Source organism: Tinamus guttatus, unplaced genomic scaffold (genome assembly GCF_059628265.1).
Source record: "Tinamus guttatus ecotype Peru unplaced genomic scaffold, ASM5962826v1 Tinamus_guttatus_pri_ptg000472l, whole genome shotgun sequence".
Lineage (NCBI taxonomy): Eukaryota > Metazoa > Chordata > Aves > Tinamiformes > Tinamidae > Tinamus > Tinamus guttatus.
Genome location: NW_028289006.1, coordinates 4885631 through 4913391, shown reverse-complemented (window position 1 = coordinate 4913391; position 27761 = coordinate 4885631). Strand labels below are relative to the sequence as shown.

Sequence of the window (27761 nt, the reverse complement as noted above, 5' to 3'; positions counted from 1 at the left end):
CTGTGCCTGCTGCAGCATACTGCTGATTTCTTAGTGAGTCCCTTTGCTCTCAAGTGGTTGAGCTGTTCTAATGCTATCTTAACCCTATTTTGAGTAGAAAGGAAGTGGAACCTCTAAATGAAAAACTGTAAGTCATCTTCGGTATTTGCAGGGACTTCAGCTTTGGCTGCCTTCTTTGTTTTAATGGGTGAAGGTTGTGAACGAAATACCAGTCGTCTTCCCACCTGAAACACAGAACGATACAGCAAGGTGTATACTTCACAGTATGTACATACTGTTATTAAAATGTGCTTAACCTTTAAATCTGTTTCTAAAATATTTGGAAATAGTTGCAAAGCCTCCACAGTAGATAAGATTTGGAGATCTGTTATACCACAGTGTCTCTAAGAAACACTCTGCTGCTTTGAGTCACGAAGCAAGCTTGAAGTGTGGCTGTAGATTCATTCTTAAGAAAAGATGCATTTGTACTGACTCTGTAGTTAATATCCTATCATTGTGAAACACAAAGAATAGATTAAGAACAAACCTTTTTCTTTGGTTCTGCAATAGCTCTCTGTAGAGAAGATTTAAGACGTTCTGTCTGAAGTTCCTTTTCTCGTCTCAGTTTTTCTTCGCGTAACCTGCAGTGGACAGAAGAGGAAATAAGATGGAAGAAGCTTGCCATTTTTAAAAGGAAGAATTTGCATTAATTTGAGAGGTAGTAAGCATTATTTTTGAAATGGGAGTTGGTCAGGAAGGGTTAGCTTCAATTTTCAAACACCTTAGGAAAACAGTTCAGAAATGAATTAAAATACTATGCTCAAAATACTAAAGGTTACATTTATACATGAACTCTCAAGACATATCTGATGCACACTATAAAAAGCAGACATTAAATTTGTCACAATAGTTGCAAAGAATTACAATAGTAAATATTACAAACTAAAAGCTGGTAGTGTGAAACCCATGATATAGAACAAAGGGAGATTAAAGCTTTGTTATTTTTGCCTAATACAATAGTGTAACTGGAACTACTTAATGCCAATATGGTATTAAAAATATTTCTGCAATTGTTTAGCACAGAGAAGTATACATTAAGTTTCTTCAAAAACAACTGAGTAATCATCACATTAAATTATTTGCTCTTCTGGCCAACTGTAATGTGTAAGTATGGGGGATTATTCTTTAAGCAAATGCAAAGTACAATTTGAACACATTTTAACAGATAAATAGTATGGTTTGAGTTTTTTTGAACAGCTATTTTAAAAATATACTATTACATACAGGACCATTGTGCTTAGAGAGCTGTACTGTAGATGGGAACCCAACTGTATTTGGTATTTGATAATGTAAAATGACAATGAAATTTCTACATTGTCTGAGGTACTTGTCAACCGATGATTTCCAAAAGCCATGCGTATGTTACTTTATATACTAGTCAAGAATATAACATATATACAGTTTATGCTATACTGAGGGAAGAGATGGTTTAGAGGACAAAAAATCCAACCATCAGCTTTTACTGGGCAACTTAACTGAGACCACAAAAGAACAAACCAGATAGGAATATCCAATTTTTGTGCAGATTAGATATCTTACCTTTTCCTTCTCTCACTCATCTTTCTTTTCTCAGCTTGTTCAATAATTTCACTTGGGATTGTTTCCATCAAGTCACATAATTCTTCTATCCGATCCTCAATTTTTTTCAACATCTGAATTGAGCTAAGATTTGATGTCCCTTCTCTTCCAACACTACATTTATATACTTCTGCAATCTTTTTATTAAGCATATTCAGCATTTTGTCCTTAAAGTAAAAAGAAACTCATGCAAATTTTATAAAAAATATAGGAAAAATAGCATTTCTACTTGTGAAAATCCTATGAAAACAGCAGGACAGTATGCAATTGTGATGTGCTCTTACCACTGGTGTGACAGACACCTTCATCCATCAGCAGCAGGCGACTCTGTGTGCGTTTTGCTAAACACTAGTTTGCCCAACACTGAACAAAAACCCATCTGACAGAAAGGCTGTGATACTTCCTCTAAAATGAAACTGCAAAGTTTGCTGGGCCAGTAGAAGCTTGCTCGCTGCCTGTTTCTTCTAACAGAAGATGTTCAAACATAAAAATATTCCTCAGAGAACCAGGTGAGAAGTGCCTGTGTACTAAGAAAATGGTCTCTGATCTACTCCAGCTAAGCCGGAGAACTTAACCTATTACATCTACTGATGCACATACTAGACTACCTTAAGAAGGACGACTTCATCTTCGGGCAGAAAGGTGTAGAATTTTGGACATTTAGGGCAATTAGCTTTTTCCACCATAATTAGAACAAAGCTTGTAGAAGAGGACATAAATTGATTTTGATGAAAATCTGGTATGTGAGACCTCAACTTTTTATATGACTCAAAGGGCATCATCAAAAGAGTGGAAAATTGTGTGGCAGCACAAGGGGAGAGGGAGAGAGCAAGCCCTATACTTGCCATTGCTCTCAGCTCACATGGTGGTTGCTCCACAATCACTTTCAGGCCAGGGCCCATGAATAAGTGAAAAATGTCCTGGAGGGACTTCCAAGTCTTTTCTAAAGGCTCCCTTTGACAAGCCAACTTTCTGGTCATAGTTCGTGTGATTCCCTTTCACTGCTAGAATTTCCCTTGAACCTCCTGGGTGCTATTACATAGGTGTGGAATTTGGTATAAGCAGTGCATCTTCAGCCTGCCAAAAATTGTAGGAGCACGCTGTGAACTAGCTATTTGGTGACATAAAAATTAAGTATCTGGGAAGGTGGAAGTTATAAAGTCAATATCTGGGTTTAGTGAAAGTTGTGGGAGCCCAGAATTTGTTTCTAAACCTGTGAACCTAAAATCTGTTGTTTTAAAATGTGTTTTGCAAAAAAAGATACCTGGATTTCTGAACTAAACTCTCCAACAGAAAACATCTTGGTCTTTAGTGCCAACTGGATGCTTTTTTCTTCTTCTTTAACACAGGCTGCTTCTAGCACCTTTTTGTGTCTAGCCAGGATCCTTATTTTGTCAGCTCTGTGGTAAAAACAAATGGAAGTCTCAGTCTTCCCACTGACAGATCCATTTGTGCAGTAAGATCAACCAGCAGCTTACTCAGATCTTCCAGAAAAGCTATTAATATGCTAGAAATCAGTTGTTACATAGTAGCTCTTTAAGGCAGGAAGCAAAAAAGGATCTCCTCTCCTCTCTGTCCTTGAGAGGACAGAACAAGTATAAACACACTTCTGCTATAATGTATTTGGAACTTGTAGTCCCCTCCCCCAACCCTCGAGATTCTCCACTGACAAAAAGCTGGGCAGTTGGTAACTTAAGATCCTCCTTCTCCTCCACTCCACTAGAAAATAAGCAAGAATTTGTGGACTTTAGGAATTATAACTGAAACACATACAAAACACAGATAAGGTTCACTGCCTATCTTCCATGAATCCAAAAGACAACTTAATTAGCTACATTTTGATTTTCTAATAGGCTTTTCCAATATGCAGACAAGCAAAATCGTACATTTTTTCCTTTATGGCACTGGTTGTATATTCAATTTCATCCACTGTTTCTCCTAAGTCTTGAATAGTCTGAATCAATGCAAGGTTTTGTTCCTCTAGATCGCTGAAAATCTGAAGTAACTGTTTTGGATCAGTGAAATATATCTCTGGCACCTAAAGCAGAGAGAGGAAAGATACATAGTATCTATTGGTCAGGAAATAGCATGTTTCATAATTTCAGATTCATGAAAATATCTTTCTTACGAAGTTTAAAACATTACACAAACATCAATGTCAAACACCAGGAGTGGAATTCAGGAAGCAGCCTGAGACTTGTTGCCCTTGTGCTAGGGCAGCTGCAGCCATGCACCCCGGTGCGCCCCTCCTCCACACCGTTTTTGCCCTAGGCTGCTGCAAAATGCATAGAATAAAAGCAACACTCAAAGATCAAAATGATCAAAAGATCATCTCATTACCACATCACAATCCACATCCTCCACAGGCAAGTCGTATGCTACTACACTGTCCATCCTATTTTCCCACCTACTAAAAAGAGAAAAATATATCAGTTAGTCCTTGTGGTCGAGCCATCATTTTATCTCACTAGTTGATATATAATCTTTGAGACAAGATAATCCTTGAAACATGGTCCAGCACATAATTAAAATCAAAATCAAGGTACAGATAAGGCTTCTATCTTCATCTGTAAAATTGCTTCATTTGTTATATCGTAGCTCCAACAACAACTAATAAGTACACAGTAAACCTGGACAGCTAAGCAGCAACCTTCTGTGAAATGGCTGGGTAGAATCATGATATCTGCTACTTCCCAGATAGCATGAGAAGACAAAAGTGAACAACACATTTAACAATAGTGCTGCTGTTTCTTTACACTCTTTCATCCCATTTCTCTCCTATTCTGTGTAATGATTGCTCTGTCTCCTGGGGAACTCTTGGAGCTCTAACTGCAGACTGGCAGCTGTTTAGCAGATTACACCAGAAGCTTCAAAGATACTTTCACATAATCCTCACCAAAGTCCAGTCTTGCTGTGGTAGGTCTTTTCAAGTCTACTTCTGTTGTAAATGACTGCAGTAAGACACATTATTCCTCTGCAAGACATCTTAATCTGAAATGCAGCCGTAGGCAATGGGTAGATAATTGTTTTCTTCTTCTGATAGATACTAATGCTCAGAATTTAAGGAAACTTCAGGCAGAAGAGTGCGTAAGTTTGCACCACACTCACTGTTTGGCTTTGACTCACCAACAAACTCTTGTAAAAGAAGAGAGAATTTCCAACATAGACCCCACTTAAGAAAATTAAGAAAAATAAATTTGTTGGAGGGTTTGTTCCCTTTAGCATGTATTTTTTCCCTCTTTATATACTCATAGATGAAGAAAGCAAACATGAAGTGGAAAGGATTGTTTCTTGTATTTTACCTTGGTGATGACGCTCTGCTATCACTTGATTCAGATCTACATTCAGTCCATGCTTCCACTCCTTCTTCTAGTCCTCGCTTAAAAGAGTTGGGATCATCTTCTTCAAAACAAGAGAGAAAATGATATATTTCTAAGCAAATACACATTATTTAGCCAATCAGTACAGTTTCATGATTTGCCAATAAATGCTGTTGTAAGCCGTAGACATGTATCAGGGTTTGCCTTTCTCAGTGAACTAAATTAGTATCCAGAATTCATACCTCCAACAGCAGGGAAAACAGTCTTTTGTGGATCAGTCTCACAGGTAATGAATGTTTTCTTCTTGTATTCTGCACTCTTCTCTGTGATTGCCACAGGTTTTTCTTTCTGCTTTGATGTTTGCATTCTGGCTGAAGATATAAACAGAACTGCAGCATCTTCCCACAATAAATGTGTCCAGACTGACAGCAAAAGTAGCTATATGTTCTATAATGTTCTGATTTTTTATAAAGTATGTGCAAAATATAAAAATACAATCTCTATGCTGAATGAACTAATCATATGAACTGATGTGATAAAAGTAGTGTAAAAATAATATCTATGGGAAATGTGCTTTTGCTACAGACATTATGCACCCAATAAACTTGCAGTGGTCTAGCTTAATTCAGTCTTAAATTTTATTTGAGATTTAATTAAGCTTTGTGGCAGCTCTTTAGATTGCTGTGAATATTGTTCTTCATCTCGCGAAAATTCTTATTGCAGTTACAGAATCACAGAATGGTTGAGGTTGGAAGGCACCTCTAGAGATCATCTAGTCCAGCCTCCTGCTCCAGCAGGGACACCCAGAGCACATGGCACAGGGTGGCATCCAGGCAGGTTTGGAAGATCTCCAGAGAAGGAGATTCCACAACCTCTCTGGGCAGCCTGTTCCAGGGCTCTGGAAATGCCTCAGGTCAGCTGGGAAAGATATTTGCATCCACAGACTGATATTGGTTATCTTTTTCAGAGGCAAAGTTATTTTATTATAAATTACTCAGTACAATTAAAACATTAATGCATCCTCAAAAGAGGATGCTGGGGCCTGACATGGTGGATGGGCTCTTTGCTGCGGTCTCCTTCCAGGTTGGCCGTTACTTCTAGTGCTTTTTGCCCTTTCTGTCCCCCATTTATTTGCTCCTGACTTTTGCAGTTTCTGAGAACAAAGCCCTGTGCCACCCCTCTTCTGTGGACTCTCTCTCAACCAGTGCTGCTACAGAGGACCATGTGTCCATGGGAGGATGGGCTGCGAGGAAAGCTTTGCGAGTTATCGAACATGTGGAACAAGGTACGCTTGAGATGCTGATTTGGAGATGCATCTACTCTATGTAACTAAGCTACGATATTAATGCCATTCTTCCTAGCTATCGTTATTAATAATAATAATAATAACAATAAAGTTCATGACTCTTAAATAGCTATTCAAAGATACTGTATGAAGTATATATTTTTTTCAAGAACGTGGATCTTTATAACAGAGACATGGTAAATCTGAATTTGAGTGTTCCTGTGAAAGAACAGGGTTTGGAAGATCTCCAGAGAAGGAGACTCCACAACCTCTCCGGGTAGCCTGTTCCAGGGCTCTGTCATTCTCCGTTAAACCACTCTGTGTGGTTACAGACACAAGCATAAATGATATCTTTTTTTTTTTTTTCTTCTAACTACCATGACCTAAATATGGGCAAATCTTACCTGAAAATTACAGTAGACCTGTGTAAGAAAAAAAAAAAAAAAAAAAAAAAAAAAAAAAACATGCTTAGTGTTAGTGGAAGGTTAAATATCAGTTTAGAATAACTGGTAGAGAGGGAGAGTCAGTGAGTGTGCAGAACAGAGTAGATGATAGAAGCAAAGGAGATGTTCAGGCCACATTACTTACTATGAATTATAAGGAATATGTTTAAAAGTCACAAGCCAAACTAATACCACAACCTAGGCTGAAATTTGATATTAAAAAAAAAAATCATGGCAGTGAATTTTATGTTCTGTTTTCCATTTAATGGCTGCATTTTTAAGTTTGTCTCCCAGAAAATATTAAAAAAAAAAAAAAGCAAGAAGATATTTTCATAAAACCTTATGATAGAAGCAAATGAATTGAGAAGTAACAAATACAGAGCCTAAAATAAAATGTCAAAAGTACATTGATGTAAAATAAAATCTGTCAAAAGTATATTGATGTGGAAGAACTCTTAATCCAACCTCTTTTATTTTCCCCTACTTTTGGGGTCTATGTAGGTTTAAATATAGGTTTAGTCACCTTTTTTAGATTTTGCTTGCATTTTTGGGACATATTTGCCTAAACAAAGGGGAGGAAACATACATTGTAGTTGGCTTTGTCCAGCATGGAGGAGGTTTTGAGTTTTGTGCATCCTTCTTTTCTTGTAGACTGAAATGACATGTAATTAACTCCTTCTTCTTTTTCTCTTCTTCCTTGAGCTTTTCAGCTCTTGCTTCCATTCTCTTTGCTTTTTGTTGTTCTTGCCATTCTTTTGGAGACAGCTCCATCAAAAAAGCTTCGTAGTGTAAGGACTCCTGGAGGAGAAACTCGGCATCTGAGATTTCACTAAAGAAAGAAATGTCAGAGCTTACAGTTAATATTATAAACATCATGGTCACATTTTGATAATGTGGTTAAGACACATGGATATGTTTTAATAAGAAACTTCTTAACATGGATTACTAAAAAAAGCCTCTCACCTATAGACTAAGTGGTTATAGGTTTCAGTTCTACATTACACAGTGCAGCTCAGGCTTTATAGTGAAGTGAATGTGACGTCTCTTATCTGACTCCTTCCCCCACCTCTCTATTTTAAATCCATCTATCCCTTCTGGACTGCTGTATCACTTGTGTTTATTCTCCACAGAGGAACTCAGATCTGGACCAAGTTTATGGAGGTTACACAGCTAATCCCCGCTCTATCCCTAAGGCCGCTGAGAGAATTCTGCCAAGATCACACCACGCACCCTGTTAGGATCAAGCCCAGTTTGATAATTAACAGCACAAATTAACTAACACGCAAAGCTGTATTTCAAACATTCTTTATACCATAATTACTAGATGTCCAGTGGGCTTGTGTGTACAAAACTAACACCTTAGTCCTAGGAAATTTTAAGGTCTAAAGTAGTAATATATTTTATAGACTAATATAAATTAACACTTGCCTTGCTTAAGATAAATTTGGCAGGGGGAGGAAGGTGTTAAAAATGCCCCCTCATGCCTACACTTCAACAGCAGTGTGCAAGAAAAAACAAAAGCCAAATAAGCAAAAGAACTTTTTCCAAAAAAAAAAAAAAGTGGGAAAAATAGAATACCTTGACCATATGAAATTTTGTGTTAAGTACAACCTTTCTTATCAGAATGGTATCAATGAGGAAGGGCACAGGCCTGTTTAATAGGCCATTCTGAATAAACTTGGTTCTTAATGTAGCTCAATTGCAAATTGCCATGTACCCGTCTCCATAGAAGAGCTTTAACTACATGGTTAACTTTTTTGTGATACTTTATAATACTGCAGAGAATCATCTTCTCTGAAAATTCAAGTGTGGATCACATGCCAGTAATTTGTGGTACAAAACACAGCCACATGATCCTGGGCTGATCTAAAGCATGGAATCGCTTTCAAATATTAGGAGGAGATGGTGTGACGTGCACAAGCTATAAAAGCCCTTCGCAAGAAAAGGCAGGAGACTTATGTTTAATGCAAAGATGTTTAGCAGGGAAGCCAGTAGTGAAATGGATGAAGCAGCTGATATTCATGATGAAGATAACTACTGAGCTCTGTTCTCAATGTTAGCAAGGCAAAATTCATTTCCTGGACTTCTTTCCCAAGAATTCTATCCCTAGAAATATTGCTCTATACAAGCTTGGTTCATCTACCCTAGATCATTCTGCACTGTTCAGCTGAGTTTGTAAAAATCAAATCCATTTAGCTTTCTTAATGATTCATAGACTTGAAAACAAACAAAGCATGTGCTTATTCAATTGTAGTTGCAAAATTTATTCTCCAGGATTGTTTTTTAGTAGATCAAGACCACATAATAAAAAAGTGCAACTAAGATTACCGCCTCACCTTCTAAGAGTACAGATTTCTTTTACAGCTGACCTTACATGCGTTGCCATTTTCAATTTGGACTTTTTTTCTTTACTTGCACTACACAGAAATACAAAAACATATGAGAATTGCATCTGCAGCATTTTTCAGTGGAAAAAGGAACTGTAACTGTAACAGAGACTAACTTTCTAAATGCATCCATGGCACTCATACTATTTTGTTCAAGAAATTCCTCAAATGCAATTAATTCTTTATCTAACTTTTCTTCTGCAGATTTTGCTTCTTTTTCCTTCTGTGCTGTTAACTCTTCCAGGTGCTTTACGGTTTGTTTCTTTTCTGTTACTGCATACTAGGAAAACAAGAGTGTTAAAGTATTGCAAGAGTGTTAAAAGTTTCTTACACAGAACGCAAGGGGAAAGCAGCTGGTGGATAGTGCTACAGAACATGCAACAGTTAACTGTTTCCAAAGCAGTGGGCAATCCTGCTCTTGACATAAGCTCATGCTGAAAGTAAAGTAAACCTATAGTAAATCATGAATAAATCAATGGTGTTGAAAAATTTGCATAATCATGACCTGTCCTGTATGTGCTCTCCAGTTATATGGAAAATTTCTTTCTCTCTTGATATCTGACTAACGTCATTCGCACAGACTGAATACAAAGCTACCAAGCCAGGCCTGACCTATGACAAGAATGACTCCAGGGAAGTGGCGGGGAACATCCTGGGGGGAGGAATGACAACTCAAAACAACCTTGCATCAACAAGTATGAATGAGACAACATTTTTATCAGATTCATGGAAAACTGCAAATATTTAAATTAGTTGGTAAGCTTTGCCCATCTGACTATTTATCTGACTATCTGCCTATCTATTGTGTCCAGTTCTGGGCTCCACAGTATAAGAGGGATGTGGAGCTGCTGGAGAGAGTCCAGCGCAGGGCCACAAGGATGATCAGGGGCCTGGAACATCTGCCCTATGAGGAGAGGCTGAGGGAGCTGGGCCTGTTCAGCCTGGAGAAGAGAAGGCTGAGAGGGGACCTGATCAATGTCTATAAGTACCTCAAGGGAGGGAGGGAGGAGGATGGTGCTGGTCTCTTTTCAGTGGTGGCCACCAACAGAACTAGAGGTAATGGCCACAAACTGAAGCACCAAAAGTTCTGCATGAACTTAAGGAAAAATTTCTTAACAGTGAGGGTGACAGAGCACTGGAACAGGCTGCCCAGAGAGGTTGTGGAGTCTCCTTCTCTGGAGATCTGTAAAACCCGCTTGGACGCAGTCCTGTGCCACGTGCTCTAGGTGACCCTGCGTGTGCAGGGGGGTTGGACTAGATGATCTCTAGAGGCCTCTGCCAACCTTAAGCATTCTATGATTCTATGACTAGTTCACTGACACATAAATAAGACTGCTGGTTAAAAGCAGTTCTATTGTAATGGGTAGACCTATCTCAACTAATAACAGGTGGCATCTAACTAATGATTCTAGGTGACAGACTTTAGCTTTCCTATGGTCATTAGTAAAAGACAAGACATCCTACTAATGGTTCAGCCAATCATAAAATGGGTGGCTTAGAAAGGTCTGGCAAGTCACCCTTGAGAAACATCTTTTTCCACTGCCTACACAGGGATGACCAGTTTGGACCAGCCACTTTAAGACTAGAATATCTAAGATTACATTATCTTAATCAGATTAGGTGATATTAATCTAGATATCAGAGATTACAGGGTAAAACCTAGAGACTTCATAGGGGGGACCTCTCAACAATGTCAATATTCAGAGGGAAACATGCTCATTCAAGCTGCTTTCACAGTTTATATTTAATTTGTTGGGTTTTTTTTTAAGCTATACTTAATAGAAAGTTCCAGCTATAACAAGATACGCATTTTAAAGTACCTGCAGTAGAAATAAATCTTTCTGTTCGCTGATGTAATCTGTTATAGGCTGTTTATCACATTGAGAACCTTTTAAGAAGATTGAACTCTTGTTAATCAAAGTATGTTATTACATTCCTCAAAATGCTATCAAATAAGATTTGAAAAACATCTGCTTTCAAGAATTTGGTTTTTTACCTACTTAAATTTGACCAAAAAAACCCCAAGGATTAGCATTAGAATTTCTATCAAAGAATTAAAGATCATTTATCCCTACAGCTCTAATTCTGGGGCACCTGACAGGACACAACAATTTTCTGTAACATACATAACTTTACAGCAGACTGCAGCAATTGTAGTTTGCAGATGGTAAGAAAAAAAAATGGTAGTTAATCATAAAGTCTAATCTTCCAAATCTTTTTTCATCATCCCTTGAAGGACAAATTGTGGAAAGAAATAAATGTGTGAACTGTTGTGCTTTTCTATAGGCTTTCTATGGAAGGCCTAAGCTTTCTGTGGAAGGATATCATTATAAATCAAGACCTTATCCTTATAACCCACATTTTACCTTGAGGACAAAAAGTCAAAATTCCATGAAAATCTACACTAAGAAAAATAATACAATAGCAAAGACAAGAAAAAATACTTACATTTTGCATAAGCAACATCCCAGCTAGAAGTAGGAAAACAAATACCCTTTTCTTCTGTAATCTGTTTCTTTCTTTCAAAAGCTGAGATCACCTGCTTTGTGAAGTGGGACGTTTTCATCCTTGATGAAAGCGTGCTCTTTTCATACATCTTAAAATTCTTTTGAGCTTTTTTGTCCAGCATCTGCAGATTTTTTGATAGGTGCATTCATTAAACTGTAAACTCAGAACGATACTTTTATTTCTGCATGCCCACTAGGCATCAAACACAGTGAATTCATAATAATACTGTGGCATTTAACTATATAACACACATGATCGTACTTATTGTTCTACACCCACACTCTGTGAAGTTGCATGCATGTATTTATCTTTGCTACCATAAAGTCATCCATTAATTTCAATGGGAGAACTCATGCAAGAAAATTTAGCTAAAGATTTACATGGATTAGGACACATTTTAGTCCTAAAGGTCTGAAAATAATTACAACATAGATGAAGTTAAGGTACTCTGAACATATCAAGGTAATTGAAGCTGGTCTTTAGTTTGTGTGGCTTAACCATCATGAATATAAACAGGTTCTTCCTTTCTTCTGGGGAAGGAAACAGTATAAAAAGTAACTAAAAATAGAATTTCATGTGTTCAAACTGTTTATCATAGAACAAAAGAAATCAGAGACTAACTAGTAGGTCACTCCATGAATAAAAGATTATACCCCACAAAATCACATATTAAATAAACTAAGACGTTACTTGGTCAGAAAAAAAGTCTAAAAAGAGTTATAGCAAGATTCAAGACATGCAACACATGAAGTTTTAGCTTAATTCTGATTTTGTCCATTTAAGAACAGGTAGTTCGCTGTTCATTTTTTATTTCTCGGAAACTCTTACATTCCTTGAAACAGCCAAAAAAAAGACTACCCATTCTGAGCAATTCCTGAATTCCAAACGTTGCTGGGAGGCAACATTTTGGACAGTCACTGACTGCAAAGAATGACTAGCTGTAAGACCAGATGCTGTAAGATGCTGGACTGATGGCAGTTCCTAGGTCAGGACGTGCCCTCAGGCCCTGTGTTTTCTCCTGCCAACAGGTCCCATGCCACTGGTGCGCACAAAGCCTCCTCCATTGCTTCTCTGTTGTTTCCACAGAAAAGAAACCTAGGCACGTATGTTGGAGAGGCTTTGCTGTCCTCCAAAAGACACATTCCTGCAGAATTAGCCCTCCGGGGCAAACTGCAGTGCTCTTCTAAAAGGTCAGTCTTGACACAGTCACTGAGGACCTAATTTAGCAGGATACTTAAAACCAGCAACTTTCACTGAAGGTAGCAAACGTTCATGAAAAGCATCACATTGCTCTACTACATTTGCATCACCAGAAGTTTATGGAATTTACCAAAAGCTTAGTAAAACAGAACCTATGAATAGACAGAGGATTTAGAAAGCTAGCTTTGTAAATACAAAGTTTCCATTGTTTGAGATGCAAAATTTTCATGAACAGGAAAAAGAAAATGCAAACTTCTTAATCTTTACTTTTGCAAAGCTATGCAAAAAATAATTGTAAATTTGATGTAAAATTGAAATAACCAGCCATGATGGAAGCTAAGTGTACACTATAGATTTGCAACTTAGCATGAGTCAATTCCACATCTGAAAATTTGAATTTAATCCATTTGATGAAATTTCCATGCTGGATGATGAGCTGTCAGGAACCTGCACTACTTTTGCAAATAGAGAAATGCTATTCAATAACTTTCATTAGCAATTGACTTTTATTATCTTCTTTCAGAACTCTTCATCACACTGTGTGTATTATTGTGAAGGATTACAAGCTCTACCTAGTAGATGAAAAAAATGAAACATTTAAAGAAAATTTAGATGGTATTTGGACTAAAACTTGGACTTAATACCCAGTCCTGGGTATTCCTATTAGATTATATGCTGTTTACAAGAACGGATGTTTTGAAATAAGTCTGAGGGCACATTTGAAAGATGTTCTCTGAGGAACTGCAGGCATAACATACGCTTACATGAAGCATCAACATAGACCTGAAAGCAGTTCAGTGAATAATTTGATATTCAACCGAATTTTTTCTCTATCTCTACTTTTATTCTTTTCCCTGTCTATTCTTTCTTCTGTCTTGCTTTAAGATTTTAGTGAAATTAATTATCTTCCAACCAAAACTGGCAAATTTAAGAACCGAAGAAAGTCAAAGATAATAACACAAGCAACATGACCACAGGACATTAATATTCAAACTAACAATTTTAGGAGGATACCTTTTCAGCAGACCATGACTCGGCATCTCTGTAAAGAACTGGCTTTCCATCTTTCAGTGTGAAAGGAGTTATGTTCTTTTGAATGCTTTTATTAACATCTACAAAATTTTGCAGAAAAGTGTTATAATCTGATACTTAAAATATCACTTTTAAAAATTAATTTCAAAGTACACTCTTACTGGAACATTAGGGTTATGATTCAAGCCTGCTAAACTTAAGAAATTTAGTCAGGAGTCCTCTGCTAATACTACCTTCTTGTCTTTGATTCCAATGAGCTCTAACATTAACTTTTTTTTTTTTTAAATACAGCTTAATTTTTAGAGTTTGTACTTTTTATATCACACTCAAGAAATTCCTGATGATGTGACCCACAGATCACTCCTGCATTTACCCTTCTGAGCAGTACTTTAAAATTACATCAGACACAGAGCCTCATAAACTACTAGTTTTGCAGTGTATTACCTTTTTTTTCTTCACTGGCTAATTTACTAAAGAGGAAAAGACCTGGGAAATACGTAAATACACAGTAATACCTGAGTTCTACATTTCTGCAGGTGGAACATAAGGCTGAGAATGCAACACACGCTTATCTTACTGAGCATAAAATCTACACCTATTCTGGGGATTTAAGTCAGGATCTTCCCATGATTTTCTGAAAAGGCTTGTGCACAGAACTCAAGTTTATCCTTAGAGCATAACTGAACATTTCTCAGAGGTATGAAGCAAAATGCAGAATTTATCTTCCCTTTTTTATCCCTTTTACCAAAAGGTATTTCATCAGTGGCTGGAGACTGGATCACTGGAAATAAAGCTGCAGAAGTCATCTTTGTCCTTCAAAATCCTCTCTGGAATTGCTAAAATAGACAAAAGGCAAGAAAAGTGCAAATATGAGATGAAATAAATGTAATAAGCATGGAGGCCAGTTTGCCATCTAGTCCTTGTTCACAGAACTGGATGTCCTGGCAGGCAATTAAATATGGGAATATACAAATATAGGTTGGAATTTAACAGCCACTTGCTCTCTCAAGGGCAAAAATATCAGTTTGTTGAACATTTGCTCACTGTGTTTGTGTTTTCCGTTTTCATTACATACCATGGTACTGCTGGGGAAAGCCAAAGCCAAAATAAGCAGCAGGAGCTCCTGCAAGCAGTAAAACACCATCTGCCACCCCACTTGTTAATCCTTTGCATTCATAGCAAGCAACGTTTAAAAGGAAGACAGAGATTATGTGAGTGCTGTACTGAGAAAATAAAGCAGTACTCCAAGAGCACACCGAACACTTACTGCAGTTTCATTGACCTTTCACATCTGTTTTCAAATGCAATCAACAAACACTGGGTTGTAGCTGCACATTTGTCATTTAGCTGCATATTTGAAGACTATTAGAACAAAATTTGACTACCTGAAGAAAAGATTAAACCAGAAAGATTCATTTGAAGGGCCAACATACCCCCTGCGTTTGGTGTACGGGAATGTGCGTATGCATATACATGAAAGTGTGCTAAAACCACTATAAATTGATTTCCTTTAAAATACATAGAAGCACAAATTGAAGGTGTCTACTATAGATCAAAACCACCAGATGGGTGTTTGAGGGCCCACCTGTGAACTATTAAAGACCCCAGCCCTGATTAACAGGAAGATATGATCATAACCACTGTAAGAGCAACCAGAAAGTCTGTTGATGAGACCTTCTGCCAGGAGGGGATTGCTGGAGTCCCTCTCTCAGTAGGCATATTTGAAGAGGAAAGACAAAGTCCCTGTTGAAAGCATTTCTTCCCAAACTTTCCCACCTCTAATTCCGCAGGGGGCAGTAGACTCTAAGAAACGTCTTGATGCTGGAGAAGTATACTATGGAGATAAAATGTTATCAGGTATATCTGCCTGAGGCAGGCAGGTGTACGTGGAGGCTGGTGCGGCGAGGAGTGCTACACTGCTGTGGTAGGTGCCGGGATGGCGGCGAGGAGCGGGACACTGCAAAACAAGAACCAGAACTTTCCAGATGCCTGGGTCTAACGGCTGTGTGGAAAGAGGCTCACAACCAGCTTGGGCTCCCTCCTGGAGGGAAGTTGGCAGCCACTGCTGTCTGGGCAAAATGTGGTGGGGCTGGAGAGCCCCCTAGAAATCCCCAGCTAGCAAATGGGAGCCCACTGGGAGCTTGTAAGCCAGCACAATTTATAGTTGATGTCACCTACAGATGACAGCAAGAACAGCATCCCTCATCCAGCCAAGCAGTGCCAAGGTCACTTTTAAAGCACTGTAGCTTATTCAGCCCATATTTGCATCAAGCATCAAATCTGACACGAGTGAGGGTGGGCCAGCATTCGACACCTCACCTCACCCATGAGGACTCCCACTAAAGAGGAGTCCCTCACTTTGTCCTGCTGGAAGGGTGTTCTGCCTCCTGCGCTCAGGGCAACCAGCCGGGAGGAGAGGGCACCTAAAACATCCCGGAGAGGAGGTGGCTGCTCAGTAAGGAGAGGGGGGTACTCGCTCGCACTCCAGGACCCGCTGGCGAGGCGGGCGGGCGGCGCCATTTCCCGCACCGCCCTGCCGGCCGCCCCCTCCCTGCCCCGCGCCGCCCGCCGCCATTTGGTGCCGCGGGGGGCGCCGTGCGGCCGCGGCCATGGCGGGCGCGTACGGGCTCCTGCTGGAAAACGCTGAGCAGCTCGTGCTCGTCTGCGGTCGCGGCGAGAAGTACCTGCTGCAGGAGGGCGCGGGGCGGCTGCCCGTCCTGCGGCACGCCAGCCTGGTGGTGGGACGGTGCGGGCGGCCGTTACGTGGCGGCGGGAGGGGGCGGCCCTCGCCGTGGCCTCGGGGCGGGGAGGCTGCCACACCTGGGCTCCGGGCGAAAGCCGGGGAACCTGCGTGGCTGACTCTTATATACGGTGTCAGGTCTTTAATCATATCTGTAACGTCTAGGTGCCTTATTTATTAGAATAGGTATTTTACATCCCTGTTTATCTGCCGGTATATTTAAAGGCTTGGCAGCAGATAGCAGTGGAGATGACTGTGTTTAACTTTAAAAGTCAGGGACTGGAAAGCTGATTGTGAACTGCCTTTCAGCCACCACAGCTATGGTTTGACAGAGTGGAAGACATCCCTTAGCATTATTAGTCTGCTTTTTTAACATTATGAGCAGTGTTTATTGCTAGCTAAACTAGCTCACCCATCTTTTTTGTGATTGCTGCCTGTAGCGTTTGAGTGGCAGTTTAGAGGTGTTTCAATACATGAAACCTTTTTCGTGGTTTTTAGGAGTGTGTGGGGATAGAGCTTGCAGCGCATCTGCATAAGCTAAAGAGGGGTGCCTTTGGTCAGCAGTGCTTGGCTCAATGGGTGTACTGCGAAATATAGGATATTATTCTCTATACTCAGCTCATAACAGATCTTGCGGAAGACCAAAAAAGAAAAAATTCCGTATGATATACTTGGTCTTCTTCGGTATGTGCAACAATAGAAATGACTCACTGAAATCTGCTTTCATAATTTTGATTATGTCAGTCAACATCTGATAACTTCCTGGTATATTTACATTGCTAGCCTCTTAAAGATAGATTGCGGGATGTTGTTGATGATAAGCCTTACTATCTGCTGTATCCTTTTTGTCTCTGCTTTATTTTAGTTGTGCTGTCATGAATTAGTAGCAATCATATAAATGATTTAGTAATTAATAGCTTAAGTTAATTATTGATGTCTCTAATCGCATCTTTTCTCTCCTGTTTTCAAAAGCTCCAACCGTGATTGCATCTGCCTCTTAATTTCTGCTGTGTAGCATAGAGAGAACTTCAGTGAGCTCCACGTGATGTTTCCCAGTTATTATTCCAGTGATTTAAAAAGAGATGGGGAAAGAAAAGGCTTAAGGAGCAGAGGTATCACCTGAGCCCTCGGAAGTTTTTCTGGGGTAGGTGAGGTGAAGCTCCATGCTTGTCTGGAGGTGAACTATCTTGTGCAGTCTGGGATTCCCAATACAGTCTTTGAGGAATTTCCTAAAGGAAAACTGAAAATCAATCCCAAATAGATTTAACCTAACAGCAAAGTACGATTCAGATCTAGGCAGTGAGGGCTGGCAAGGACAGTAACATTTTCTGGAGGACAAGAATGCCCTGCAGATCCTTGCTGGAGGCAGCATTTGTGTATTCTCCCCAAGATAGTAAATGTTATCTACCAGAAGCAGGAACGAAAGGGCATCAAGATATCATCCTAAGAGAACAGGGCAAGCATTTTTGTAGACAGCTTGAAATGCATAGTATTTCCATATCATTTTCCTGTGCGTCCATAAAATCAACAAGCCACAGCCTCTCTGTGTCTGCAGTCCTACTAGCAGTTCCCAAATCATTAGCTGCTCTTTTAAATCATTTTTGCTTTGGGAGCTCTGTCTAAATGTCAAGCTCAGCAAATGGTCATTGACAAATGCAAACTGTTTTGTTCATTTTCTGCCATTTCCAGAGATGGCCTCATCAAAGCAGTGGGCCAGGCAGATGCTATTCGCAGTCAGTTTTCAGGAGCATCGTTTGACAGTGTAATTGACTGCTCTGGGAAATGCATATTACCAGGTAGGTGCATTTTCTCATAGTGATTCAAGGGAAAATGACTGGAAGTACTTAGCGACAAAGTACCTGTGCATTGAAAGTCCCTCAGCTCTTTTCCCTGTGTAATCAGTTCTGATTTGATAATGCAGTAATTTATTTGCGTTTAATAACAAGACTGTTGCCAGTGGCTTTTTTTTTTTTTTTTTTTGGCCACCCAGAGGTGTTTCTCATGAGTGAGGCTACTTGTCTTGTTATCCCAAGCCTGTTTCAAATTAGACAAATTTCAAAGCTAGATCTAAAAACGGTGCAAAATTTCTAGTTGAAATCAGTGGGGAGGTAGACATCTGCATTGAATTTAGGCAGCTGAATACCTTTTTGAAACCAGCCATGTATGTGAGCAATCCTGAGAAGGTCTGTCCGGACAGCTTCCTTGACCATCTCCAGTGATTTTTTTTTTTTAATGAGCATTTCAGTCACCATTTACCATTCTGACCTTTTCATTTTCCAGCCTTTTTTTCAATGAGTTGGTCTGTTTGACAAATTTGAGTCACGCCACCAATCCCACAGTCACCTCTCTTTGTAAAATACCATGAAAGTCACTTTTATATAATACCATTTTTTAAACCGAGGTCTATTTTGGGTTTGATTGGGGTGTAGGAGAAGGTAAATATACTAGCTTCCCTATCAGGAGTGCTTTAAGGAAAAATTGCAGCACTCTGGCTGGTTTTCTGGCTACACAGGGGAGCTCTATCTCCATGTGTTTCATCTTGCATCTGTTCCCCTGTAGCATAGGTTGTAATACAACATACCGGTCCTCTGAGTGACCTTTAAGAGTTTCTTCCCTTCTCTTCCCTTTCTGTTCATCAGCAGTTCAGCTGTAGAGCTGAATATGTCTGTCCTGCCCACATCCAGTTGGAGGCACAGAGACAGGGCAGGATTTTAAGTCACTAACATACCCTAAAAATTACTCCTTTAAAAAAGTAAATCTGAGTGTGTTATATTTTAAACTTCGCAATGAATGTTAGCACGTTAGCTGCTAAACATCTGTTCCATGTGAAGTGGATGCTGGTGCTCAGTGCTATTGGTTTCACAACTCAGAAAAACTTCCTCATGGAGTCAGTGGGTGATTGCCAGGGTAAAAGGTAGATTACCAAGTTCAACTTAAGCACCTTGCATTTTTTAAAGAGACCTTGAGGCCTAATGAACTATTTCAAAATTTGTAATTTCTCAGTTCTCTAGTAGTTTCAAAGCATCAACATAAGAAACTGAGCAACTTACGTATTTCAATAGAAAAGTAAGTTTCACATAGAGATGTAAATACCCTTAAACACAATTAAAAGAAAATCAGTAGTCTTTAAAGAAAATCCTAGGGTTTTGCCTTTGTGTTTTTCTTTCTTTTCAAGCGATAGAGGCTACACAAGGAACTTCTGCTGTCCCTTTAATTTACTTCCATACTTACTAGTTTTTCCCTTGCACAGTGAGCTAACTTGAGTATACATTTGCTCTGGTGTCTCTTTTAGGCTTGGTAGATGCACATACACATCCGGTGTGGGCTGGTGACAGGGTTCATGAGTTTGCAATGAAGGTAATATCATAAAATTAAAGAGCTGCATTTTTCTCATTGCTTTCTTTTTTTATGCGTAACTATTCCTGTTTTGTGTTGAATCCTGCTTTTCATCCGTAGACAACAAGATAATTTCTGTGAGTGTACCTGAGAAGGTAGGCTGGGATGTTGAAAGAAAAGTATCTTTGCAGCCAGGCTTGGTTTATTTTTGCATTTGTGGAGGCCAGTACAAGAGTGCCACCTGCTATTACTATCATAATCTTGCCTTCCTCTTCCCCTCAGTGAAATTTTTAACTAGAGGTGAGTTTTCCCCCGGGTTTAGGGGAAGAAAAACTTCAGAATAATCCTGCTTATCTAGCTTCTTGCATCATTATTTGCTTATATGGCAGGGGAATGGAAGCAAAAGGGGAGAATTTGTAGGGATTTCTCTCTCTCTCTCTCTCTCTCTCTTTCTCTTTTTTTGCACTGCAGAGACCTCAGGGTGCTTTCCGTCATCCCACAATTCCTGCAATAGAGAATTCACATTTAACAGCTAATTGTTTTGAGATTTTCTTTTTTTGTCCTTAAGCTGGCAGGTGCTTCATACATGGAGATTCACGAGGCTGGAGGAGGAATACATTTCACTGTGGAACACACTCAGAACGCCCCCGAAGAGGAGCTCTTCAACACTTTGAGGCACAGGCTGGAACGTATGCGCCTAGCAGGATCCACGTTGGTTGAGTGCAAGAGTGGATATGGCTTAAACTTGGAAACAGAACTTAAAATGCTCAGGGTGATCGAACGCGCTAAGCGATCCATGGATATTGGCATTTCATCAACGTACTGTGGAGCTCATTCTGTTCCAAAGTAATGGGATTTGCTTGCCTTGCTTTTTCTAAGTACTACTGCTTTGCATTAAAAGGTGGCTGCTGTTTTGAGAGAGGTTTCTTCTGCCCACCCCTTCTAAACTACAGTGAAGAGTATTTGAAACAATAGTGGTTGTTTACACAGGACTACATAATGCCAGCCTTAGCGTAGCACAGAATCCATGCCTCCAGGTGACAGGTAACCTGTGCAGTTGCTCTTTCACTGAACATAATACTGATTCCAGGGTTTCCTTTACAGGGTTTCCTTCACAGTAAGTTCTTTTGCTTGGATTTGCCACTAGCCTTGGAACTTGCACTCGGCTTCATGTTTTGATTTTGATTAGCTAACAGAAAGAATATGTTGCATTTAATCCTTGCATGCTTTACCAAGCAGTATCTTAGTTGTGTTTTTGAGGAATTGCATGCATCTTATGCATATAACTGAGCCAAAGATGTGTGTAAATTAAATATTCTTAATAACAGATGGCTTCCTGAATCAAGTAGATTTACTATATCAGGCCAGTCTCTCTTACCTGGAGTGAATTTTTTGAGTGTAAAATGTCTTTCATTAATAATAATTATTCAAAACCAATTTTTTTTCAAATAATTATTTGAAGTTCTTTATCATTTTCAGCAATTGGAAAATGGTTAAAATAAAGTAACAAATCTGAAAATGACAATTCTGTCAAGGAATTTTAATAAGAATTTGGAGGATTTAACTATAACATAAAACTTGAGTTCTAAACTACAACCATATAACTTTCTTAGGACTTTTCCCATCCCTTAATGAGTGTTTTTTTTTTCCTCACCAAAATAAAGTAAATTCCACGTAACAGTATGTACAAATATGTCAAATCTTACGTGTTAAATAGGCAAGTATACTATATTGAGATATTCTGGAAGCCATTAAACAGACACCTTCCAAGTCACTTATGCTTGTGCCAGGCTTCTTTCGTCATTATATGTTGTAAAACTGCTCCTTAGTTCAGTTCTGCATAAATCATACAAACACTTAAAAGATTTACTTGTTTTTACTTAAATCTTCTCGATTTATGTAGGTTTTAAAAAGTAAAGCTCTCTTTTGCTATAGCTACTGAACAGCAGTTCTTGACAAGATAGCCATAAAGTATCTAATACTCTTCCAGTCATTCTGCAGTGATCATGGTCATGAAAACTTATTGCCACCAATTTTGATAACCTTAAATCACTTTATGATTATTTTATTTAACATGGAACAGAAGAACAACATTATGTTCACTCACAAAAAAGGCTCCTTAGAACCTCCTGGCTGGGACTGCTGCCAGAACAGTTTTGTAACTTCTTGCTAAGCTGTTGGCTTGCTAGGCTCTTACATTTGAGGCTCTCCTAATATTGCAGGCTTGGCAGCTTTCAGCAGAAAGCTCAACTGATAAGGGTGTCGCCTCCGGAGTATTACAAATCTTGCAGTAGCTGGTCTTTCTTATTCAGCCTCCGTGCTGGAAGCCTCTTAAGAGAGGCTTGCACTCAGACTTGTCAGCACTACTACTTTTTTTTCTTTTCCCCCCCTCCACATTTTGGAAACTTGTTTTGGACAGACTTTGATAATTTTTATTTGCAAGATGAACAAAAGAAAGCCAATTATATCTGATTCTGCTCTGTTTTTTGTTTGTTTGTTTGTTTGCTTTTAATTGCACAACTTCATTTGTAAATTGGAACAGAGTTTGGCTCCTTGAATTTACTATCGCTGTAACACTCAGAACTTCCCCTTATGTGGAATTCTGGTCTGTGCTTGTTCTGTGGTGCCTGAAAATGGGGATTGAGATGGCACCCATTTAACTTCAATGTCTCACACATCTTTAGATTTTAAAAGTGCAAAGTAATAATGCTGCTACATATTTTGGAATTGCTGCCTTTCAAATGCATTTGCTAGTCTCTCCTGGGCTATCTTTGTGTCATAAAGAGGTTGTAAATGATTTTGACCTTGCATCTCAAATCAGGAGGCCCTTTTTATTTAGAAAATCTTACTAGCAATCACTTTGCTTGGCATCACAGGAGGAGCAGAGGTAAACTTAAAATAACAATTTGTGCTGCACGTCCCTCTTGAGCTTTGATAGTTACATAAAAACATTGCATGAATTGTGTTATATATTTAAAATAGTTGTGTTTTAGGATACAGTATATGTAGGTCAGACTAAATAATGCACAAGAATTTAAAATGTCTTATGTATTAGTTAGCACGTAGAGAAGTCAACCTGATAAAGAACATATAGTATAATCTAGTATTCTTTGAAAGGAAAATAAGTCATATATGAGTATACATGAGTTTCAGTAGTTTTTTATTTTTGTTTAAAAATAAATTATTTTCCTTTTTTTAGGAGACAAAGGGAAAAGCTTTTTTTTTTTTTTGATACCGACTGGTTTTTGAGTGATTTGTATTTGCATCTTTTTCTCAGTAATTTAGTAATTGTATATGTGATTTGAATACTTGCCAGACTTCAAAGATGTTATTCTTATGACTTTATAACATTTTCTTCTCAATAGAGGGAAAACTGCTACTGAAGCCACAGATGACATTATCAATAACCATCTCCCTAAACTGAAAGAACTCAAACTAAGTGGTGAAATAGATGTCGACAACATAGACGTATTCTGTGAGAAGGGAGTCTTTGATCTGGATTCTACTAGAAGAATTCTTCAGGCTGGAAAAGATATGGGGTTACAGATTAACTTCCATGGTGATGAACTCCACCCAATGAAATCTGCTGAGGTACCTTGTGTTTTGTCATTCAGTTGAGCCATTTTTGCTTGTCATTTGCTTTTGTGAGGAGTGAATCTTCGGAATAATTGCAGTTTTCAAAACCAACATTTTATTTTCTAGGGCTTTATAAGATAGACCTGTCATAGATGAAAGAAAAGTGCAGTTTTTGTGCAGTTTTGGAGTTAAGGACCTGGAGTCATTGATCTTGGAGCAACCTGCCCTGCCTAATCAAACATTGACTTTGCTTATCTTCTGCATGTGATACAAGTGGGAAAGATGGATATCCATGAACCAAAGAATGACAAAAATGCAGTTTATATACAAAAGGAAAAATGTCATTAAATGTCCCAGCAGAATGAAATAAGATGCACAGTTAGCACATACTCAGAGATGGGTTAGTCGAGAACTGACTCGCAACTGTCTTAATAAAGAAAGTCTCTGTGAGTCTGTTTCACCATCACTTGAACGTTGCCTCCTTCCAGTGGGGGTCTGCTAAAGCGATTCTCTGCTGTATTTAAAAAATGAAATCTTGATTATTCATAAAAGCCTTCTTGGTGATTCACCATAGAAGGCAGCAGTTCCAGGAGTTACTCTGTAACTAGTGTCTGTTTTATCAACCCTCTTCTGCTGAGTACCTTATGAATGGGAAGTTAGTAATGGTTTTATTGAGAGTTGTCCCATAGGTTGCATGTTGTTCATCACTTAAATACTCCTCTGAAGGTATGCTTGCACTCTATTGGATGGTAATACCTTTATGTGAGTAGCTTTTCCTGCAGTGAATTGGCAAATATTTTGTCTCTACAATTCATTTTCTCTTTCAGGCTTTCTCTGTGATATTTTGGGGGTAAAAACTATATAAGTAGTGATTTGTCTCCTCCAATCACCTGATAACAATATTGCTTACCTGAATCAGCTAATAGCCATGAATAATTTTCTTGTCAATTTGCTTAGCTTGGAGCTGAACTAGGAGCCCAGGCTATCAGCCACCTGGAAGAAGTGAGTGATGAAGGTATCAATGCAATGGCAAGAGCTAAGTGTGCAGCTGTCCTTTTACCAACCACTGCCTACATGCTAAGGTAAGGCCACTCTGTGGGAGGAAAACTACAGACTTTTTGTAATAGCAAAACTAGGCTTGTGTTCCTGGTGTCTTAACACAAAAAGCGTAGGCTTGAGTCTAGCCTCTAACTCTGTTGGGATCGGTGAAGAGTGTCCCACGTAGAAAGACACAAATGGGCATTAAGCTTTCAGTAAGAGGCTGAAAAGTTCCTCAAAAATAAAGCTCAAAAACAAGATAATACCCTGTTACTGAGATTGTGTTAACTGCAGTGCCTTCAAAATGATATGCTACCCCCATATTTTCATTTTTACTGTTAATTAGTTTTATTTCCAGAAACTGTGTTTGCTGCTGTTGTCTTTACCACAACTGCAGCTAAAAATTTCTTAGAAAGTATCTTTCCTGAGACTGCCCCTCAGCCTTGTGAACCCTAAAATTGCCCTGCTTTACCCAGTGATTGGGCAATTTTGAGAAGGCTATTCCAGGTACTGAAGTTGATTGTAAGTGTAAGTTTTGATTGGATCAGAGCTCAGTTGGGGATTGTTGCAAAGGTACTTTCAACCTACCAAATAATGTAAACTTGGTACATAATGCTCATGGTGTAAAGGGTTTTTACATATGGCTAAGTGCTGGGTCTCTGAAGATAGATTCCTGTGCTATCAGAAAGTTACAGACCCCACGGGGTTGTTTGTAAAATGGTCAGTGGAAGAATTAGACTTTTGTGTCATAGCTAATGCTTAAGCTAGTGAAGGTATCTTTTGTATTACCACTGCTAAGTGAGAAAAATCCTTTGATGTGTACTATACAAAGGGAATTCATAGCCTAAGAAAACTTTCAAATTGCCCACAAAATCAAGAGGAGAACATTGTTTTGGTTTTGCCTGTTTTCATATTTGGAAGTCTGTCTTTGAGAAAAGATTTGCATCATGTAAATCCTTAAGTCATTGAGGGTTTGATAGATACCAGAATTGCCTTGGTCTGGAGCCTGATGCTTGCAAGTGGCTATCACCACAACGCTATTTCTGCCAAAAAAAAAAAAAAAAAAAGTGTCCATTTATGTAGGTGGTAGGGCAGTAGGTAGAGAGCCATGAGCAGAATTTGCCTTTTTTCCCCAAGATGATTAGCTTAACCAAATTCATCCATGTAGCTAAATTCAGTAATTACTTTTGCTCTTGTAGTTCACCATGTAACAGATAAATGGATTTTGCTGACAAGTGTCTTTCTCCCTCTAGACTGAAGCAACCTCAAGCTAGGAGGATGTTAAAAGAAGGAGTTATAGTTGCTCTTGGCAGTGATTTTAATCCTAATGCATACTGTTTTTCAATGGTAAGTTATCCTAATACATATGACTGCACAGGTATTAAGCCTCCTACTAGTACAACACGTGGATAGTTCTTGCATGCTTAAAACATTCTTCATTTCCACAAAGAGGCTGTATGTCTGGCTTAGGCTATTGAAAATGCTTATTTGTGTGACTTGGCAGGTTCTTTTTTTTTTTGGCCAGAATTTTTGAAACGTGAAGGGTTGTGATCCTTCATATGTGCTTGAGAGGCTTAGAATAAAGTCTTGCAAGGCTGATTTCACAGTTCTCCTTGGAATCCCCAAGACTTAAATCATGCCGGAGCACTTGTTTTGCCCAAGGTGGGAGGAGGGTGCCTCGGGGTGCCCCAGACTGTGGCCTAGACAGAGGCATTTATGTTACTGGTAACCCACGTTTTGCACCTGACTTTCTGTCCAGCCTGTCGTGATGCATCTGGCTTGTGTAAACATGAAGATGTCCATGAACGAAGCACTAGCAGCGGCCACGATTAACGCAGCTTATGCCCTGGGAAAATCGGACACACACGGCTCCATAGAGGCTGGCAAACAGGGTGATGTCATTGTCATAAATTCAACAAGGTATGTTCTTCCTCTGTTCCTTGGGAAAAAAAGTCCTTTATATTAAATTGCACTCCGCATCTTGTGGATACTGGAGAGGTTAGTGGATTTATGTTTCTTTTGAAATTGTTTTCATCTGCAGAAAAGGGACTGTGCTACCTAGCATCTTAGACTTGATTTTTTTTTCCCTCCTCAAATATTAATTGCTTCAGGGGAAAATAAAGCCAAAGACTTTTAGGGCTAAAACTACAAGTAATCTGCACCTTAATAAACAGGTATTATTTTTTAGATAAATTCTGTTTTGTGTGAGGAATTCTCTACTTGTTTGCATATTAACTCACTGTGTTCATTATAATAAGAGACAACATGTAAACAAAGAAATAGTGTTTTCTTGTGGTGCAACAAAACTTTTTTTGATAGCTGGATATACTGGGTATGTGACCTGCTTTTATATTTATAAATGTTTTGTTGTCTTTTCAGGTGGGAACACTTGATTTACCAGTTTGGGGGACATCAGGCATTGATTGACTATGTTATAGTTAAAGGAAAAATCGTATATAGAAATGAGAAGTGTGGGATAATGAGCAGTTACTGAAAGAAGGCAATCATTTTGGAACTGTTATAATCAAATAGGCATTGAATATTTCAGTTACAAAAGGACAACAAAGAAATTGGACGGGCATTTTACTGCTAAATTGTTGGTCTGCTCATTTTACCAGCCCTTTTGTTCAAATCAAGTTTATCGTGCATTACCCACCCTGTGTTTCTTCATATCAGTTACCCTTCTTGCCAGTGCATAAAAATAGTTGCTATTGTATCTCTTCTGAATAAAGATTATTTCCTGAAATGAAGAAATTTTCAGTGAAATTTTGATCTATAAAATTATTATATTAAAAGAGCACAGAGTGGAGCCACTGGGATCAAGGTAGGATTTATTGGGAAGAGCCATGTCAAGTTAGCTGTCATGCAGGGCACTGCAACTCGCCGTGAGCTGGGCAGAGCTGCTAGCACTAATTGTGGTGTGTTGAGGCCAGAAGCAGAGGTGAGGGAGAGGCTGAGCCCAGGCCCTGCAATGTCACCCTGCAGTTAAACATTTTGCTTGCATTCGCACTGTGCTTTAATTCTGTTTCCTGCATGGCGGGCTGTCTTGGCAGCAGCCAGGTCCGGAAGATGGACTTGAACTGACATACTCAGTAGCCCCAAAGGCTCTGATGGCCACGGGTGGTGGCAGAGTCCACATGCTGGCTCTGTCAAGCAGTGTCAGTATTTAAGCCTTGAAATGCCTAAAGCCTTTCACCGCTCAAGATGGAAAATCCCTAACATCTGTACCGGCCAGGAACAGGTGTACTGATGTGGGGGAAGTCTGCTGTCACACAGGAG

At 39.0% G+C, this 27761-nt stretch overlaps 2 protein-coding genes across 2 annotated transcripts; one reads left to right on the top strand and one right to left on the bottom strand.

Annotated features, from left to right (window-relative positions):
- Nucleotides 1–113: 113 nt before the first annotated feature.
- Nucleotides 114–14598, bottom strand: CCDC38 (coiled-coil domain containing 38). The gene is made up of 15 exons (XM_088532923.1): nt 14538–14598; nt 13775–13872; nt 11501–11681; nt 10873–10940; nt 9169–9332; nt 9002–9082; nt 7252–7494; nt 5180–5304; nt 4920–5016; nt 3958–4027; nt 3504–3655; nt 2882–3017; nt 1579–1784; nt 527–620; nt 114–224 (listed from the first exon to the last, which is right to left on the bottom strand). The coding sequence occupies exons 1-15, from the start codon at nt 14596–14598 to the stop codon at nt 114–116; spliced, it is 1887 nt and encodes a 628-aa protein (XP_088389049.1).
- A 1779-nt stretch (nt 14599–16377) lies between these two features.
- AMDHD1 (amidohydrolase domain containing 1) lies at nt 16378–27138 on the top strand. Its single transcript, XM_088532884.1, has 9 exons — nt 16378–16538; nt 18222–18328; nt 19825–19889; nt 20437–20714; nt 23234–23459; nt 24402–24526; nt 25736–25829; nt 26242–26402; nt 26862–27138. The coding sequence occupies exons 1-9, from the start codon at nt 16402–16404 to the stop codon at nt 26974–26976; spliced, it is 1308 nt and encodes a 435-aa protein (XP_088389010.1). The 5' UTR covers nt 16378–16401; the 3' UTR covers nt 26977–27138.
- Nucleotides 27139–27761: the final 623 nt, after the last annotated feature.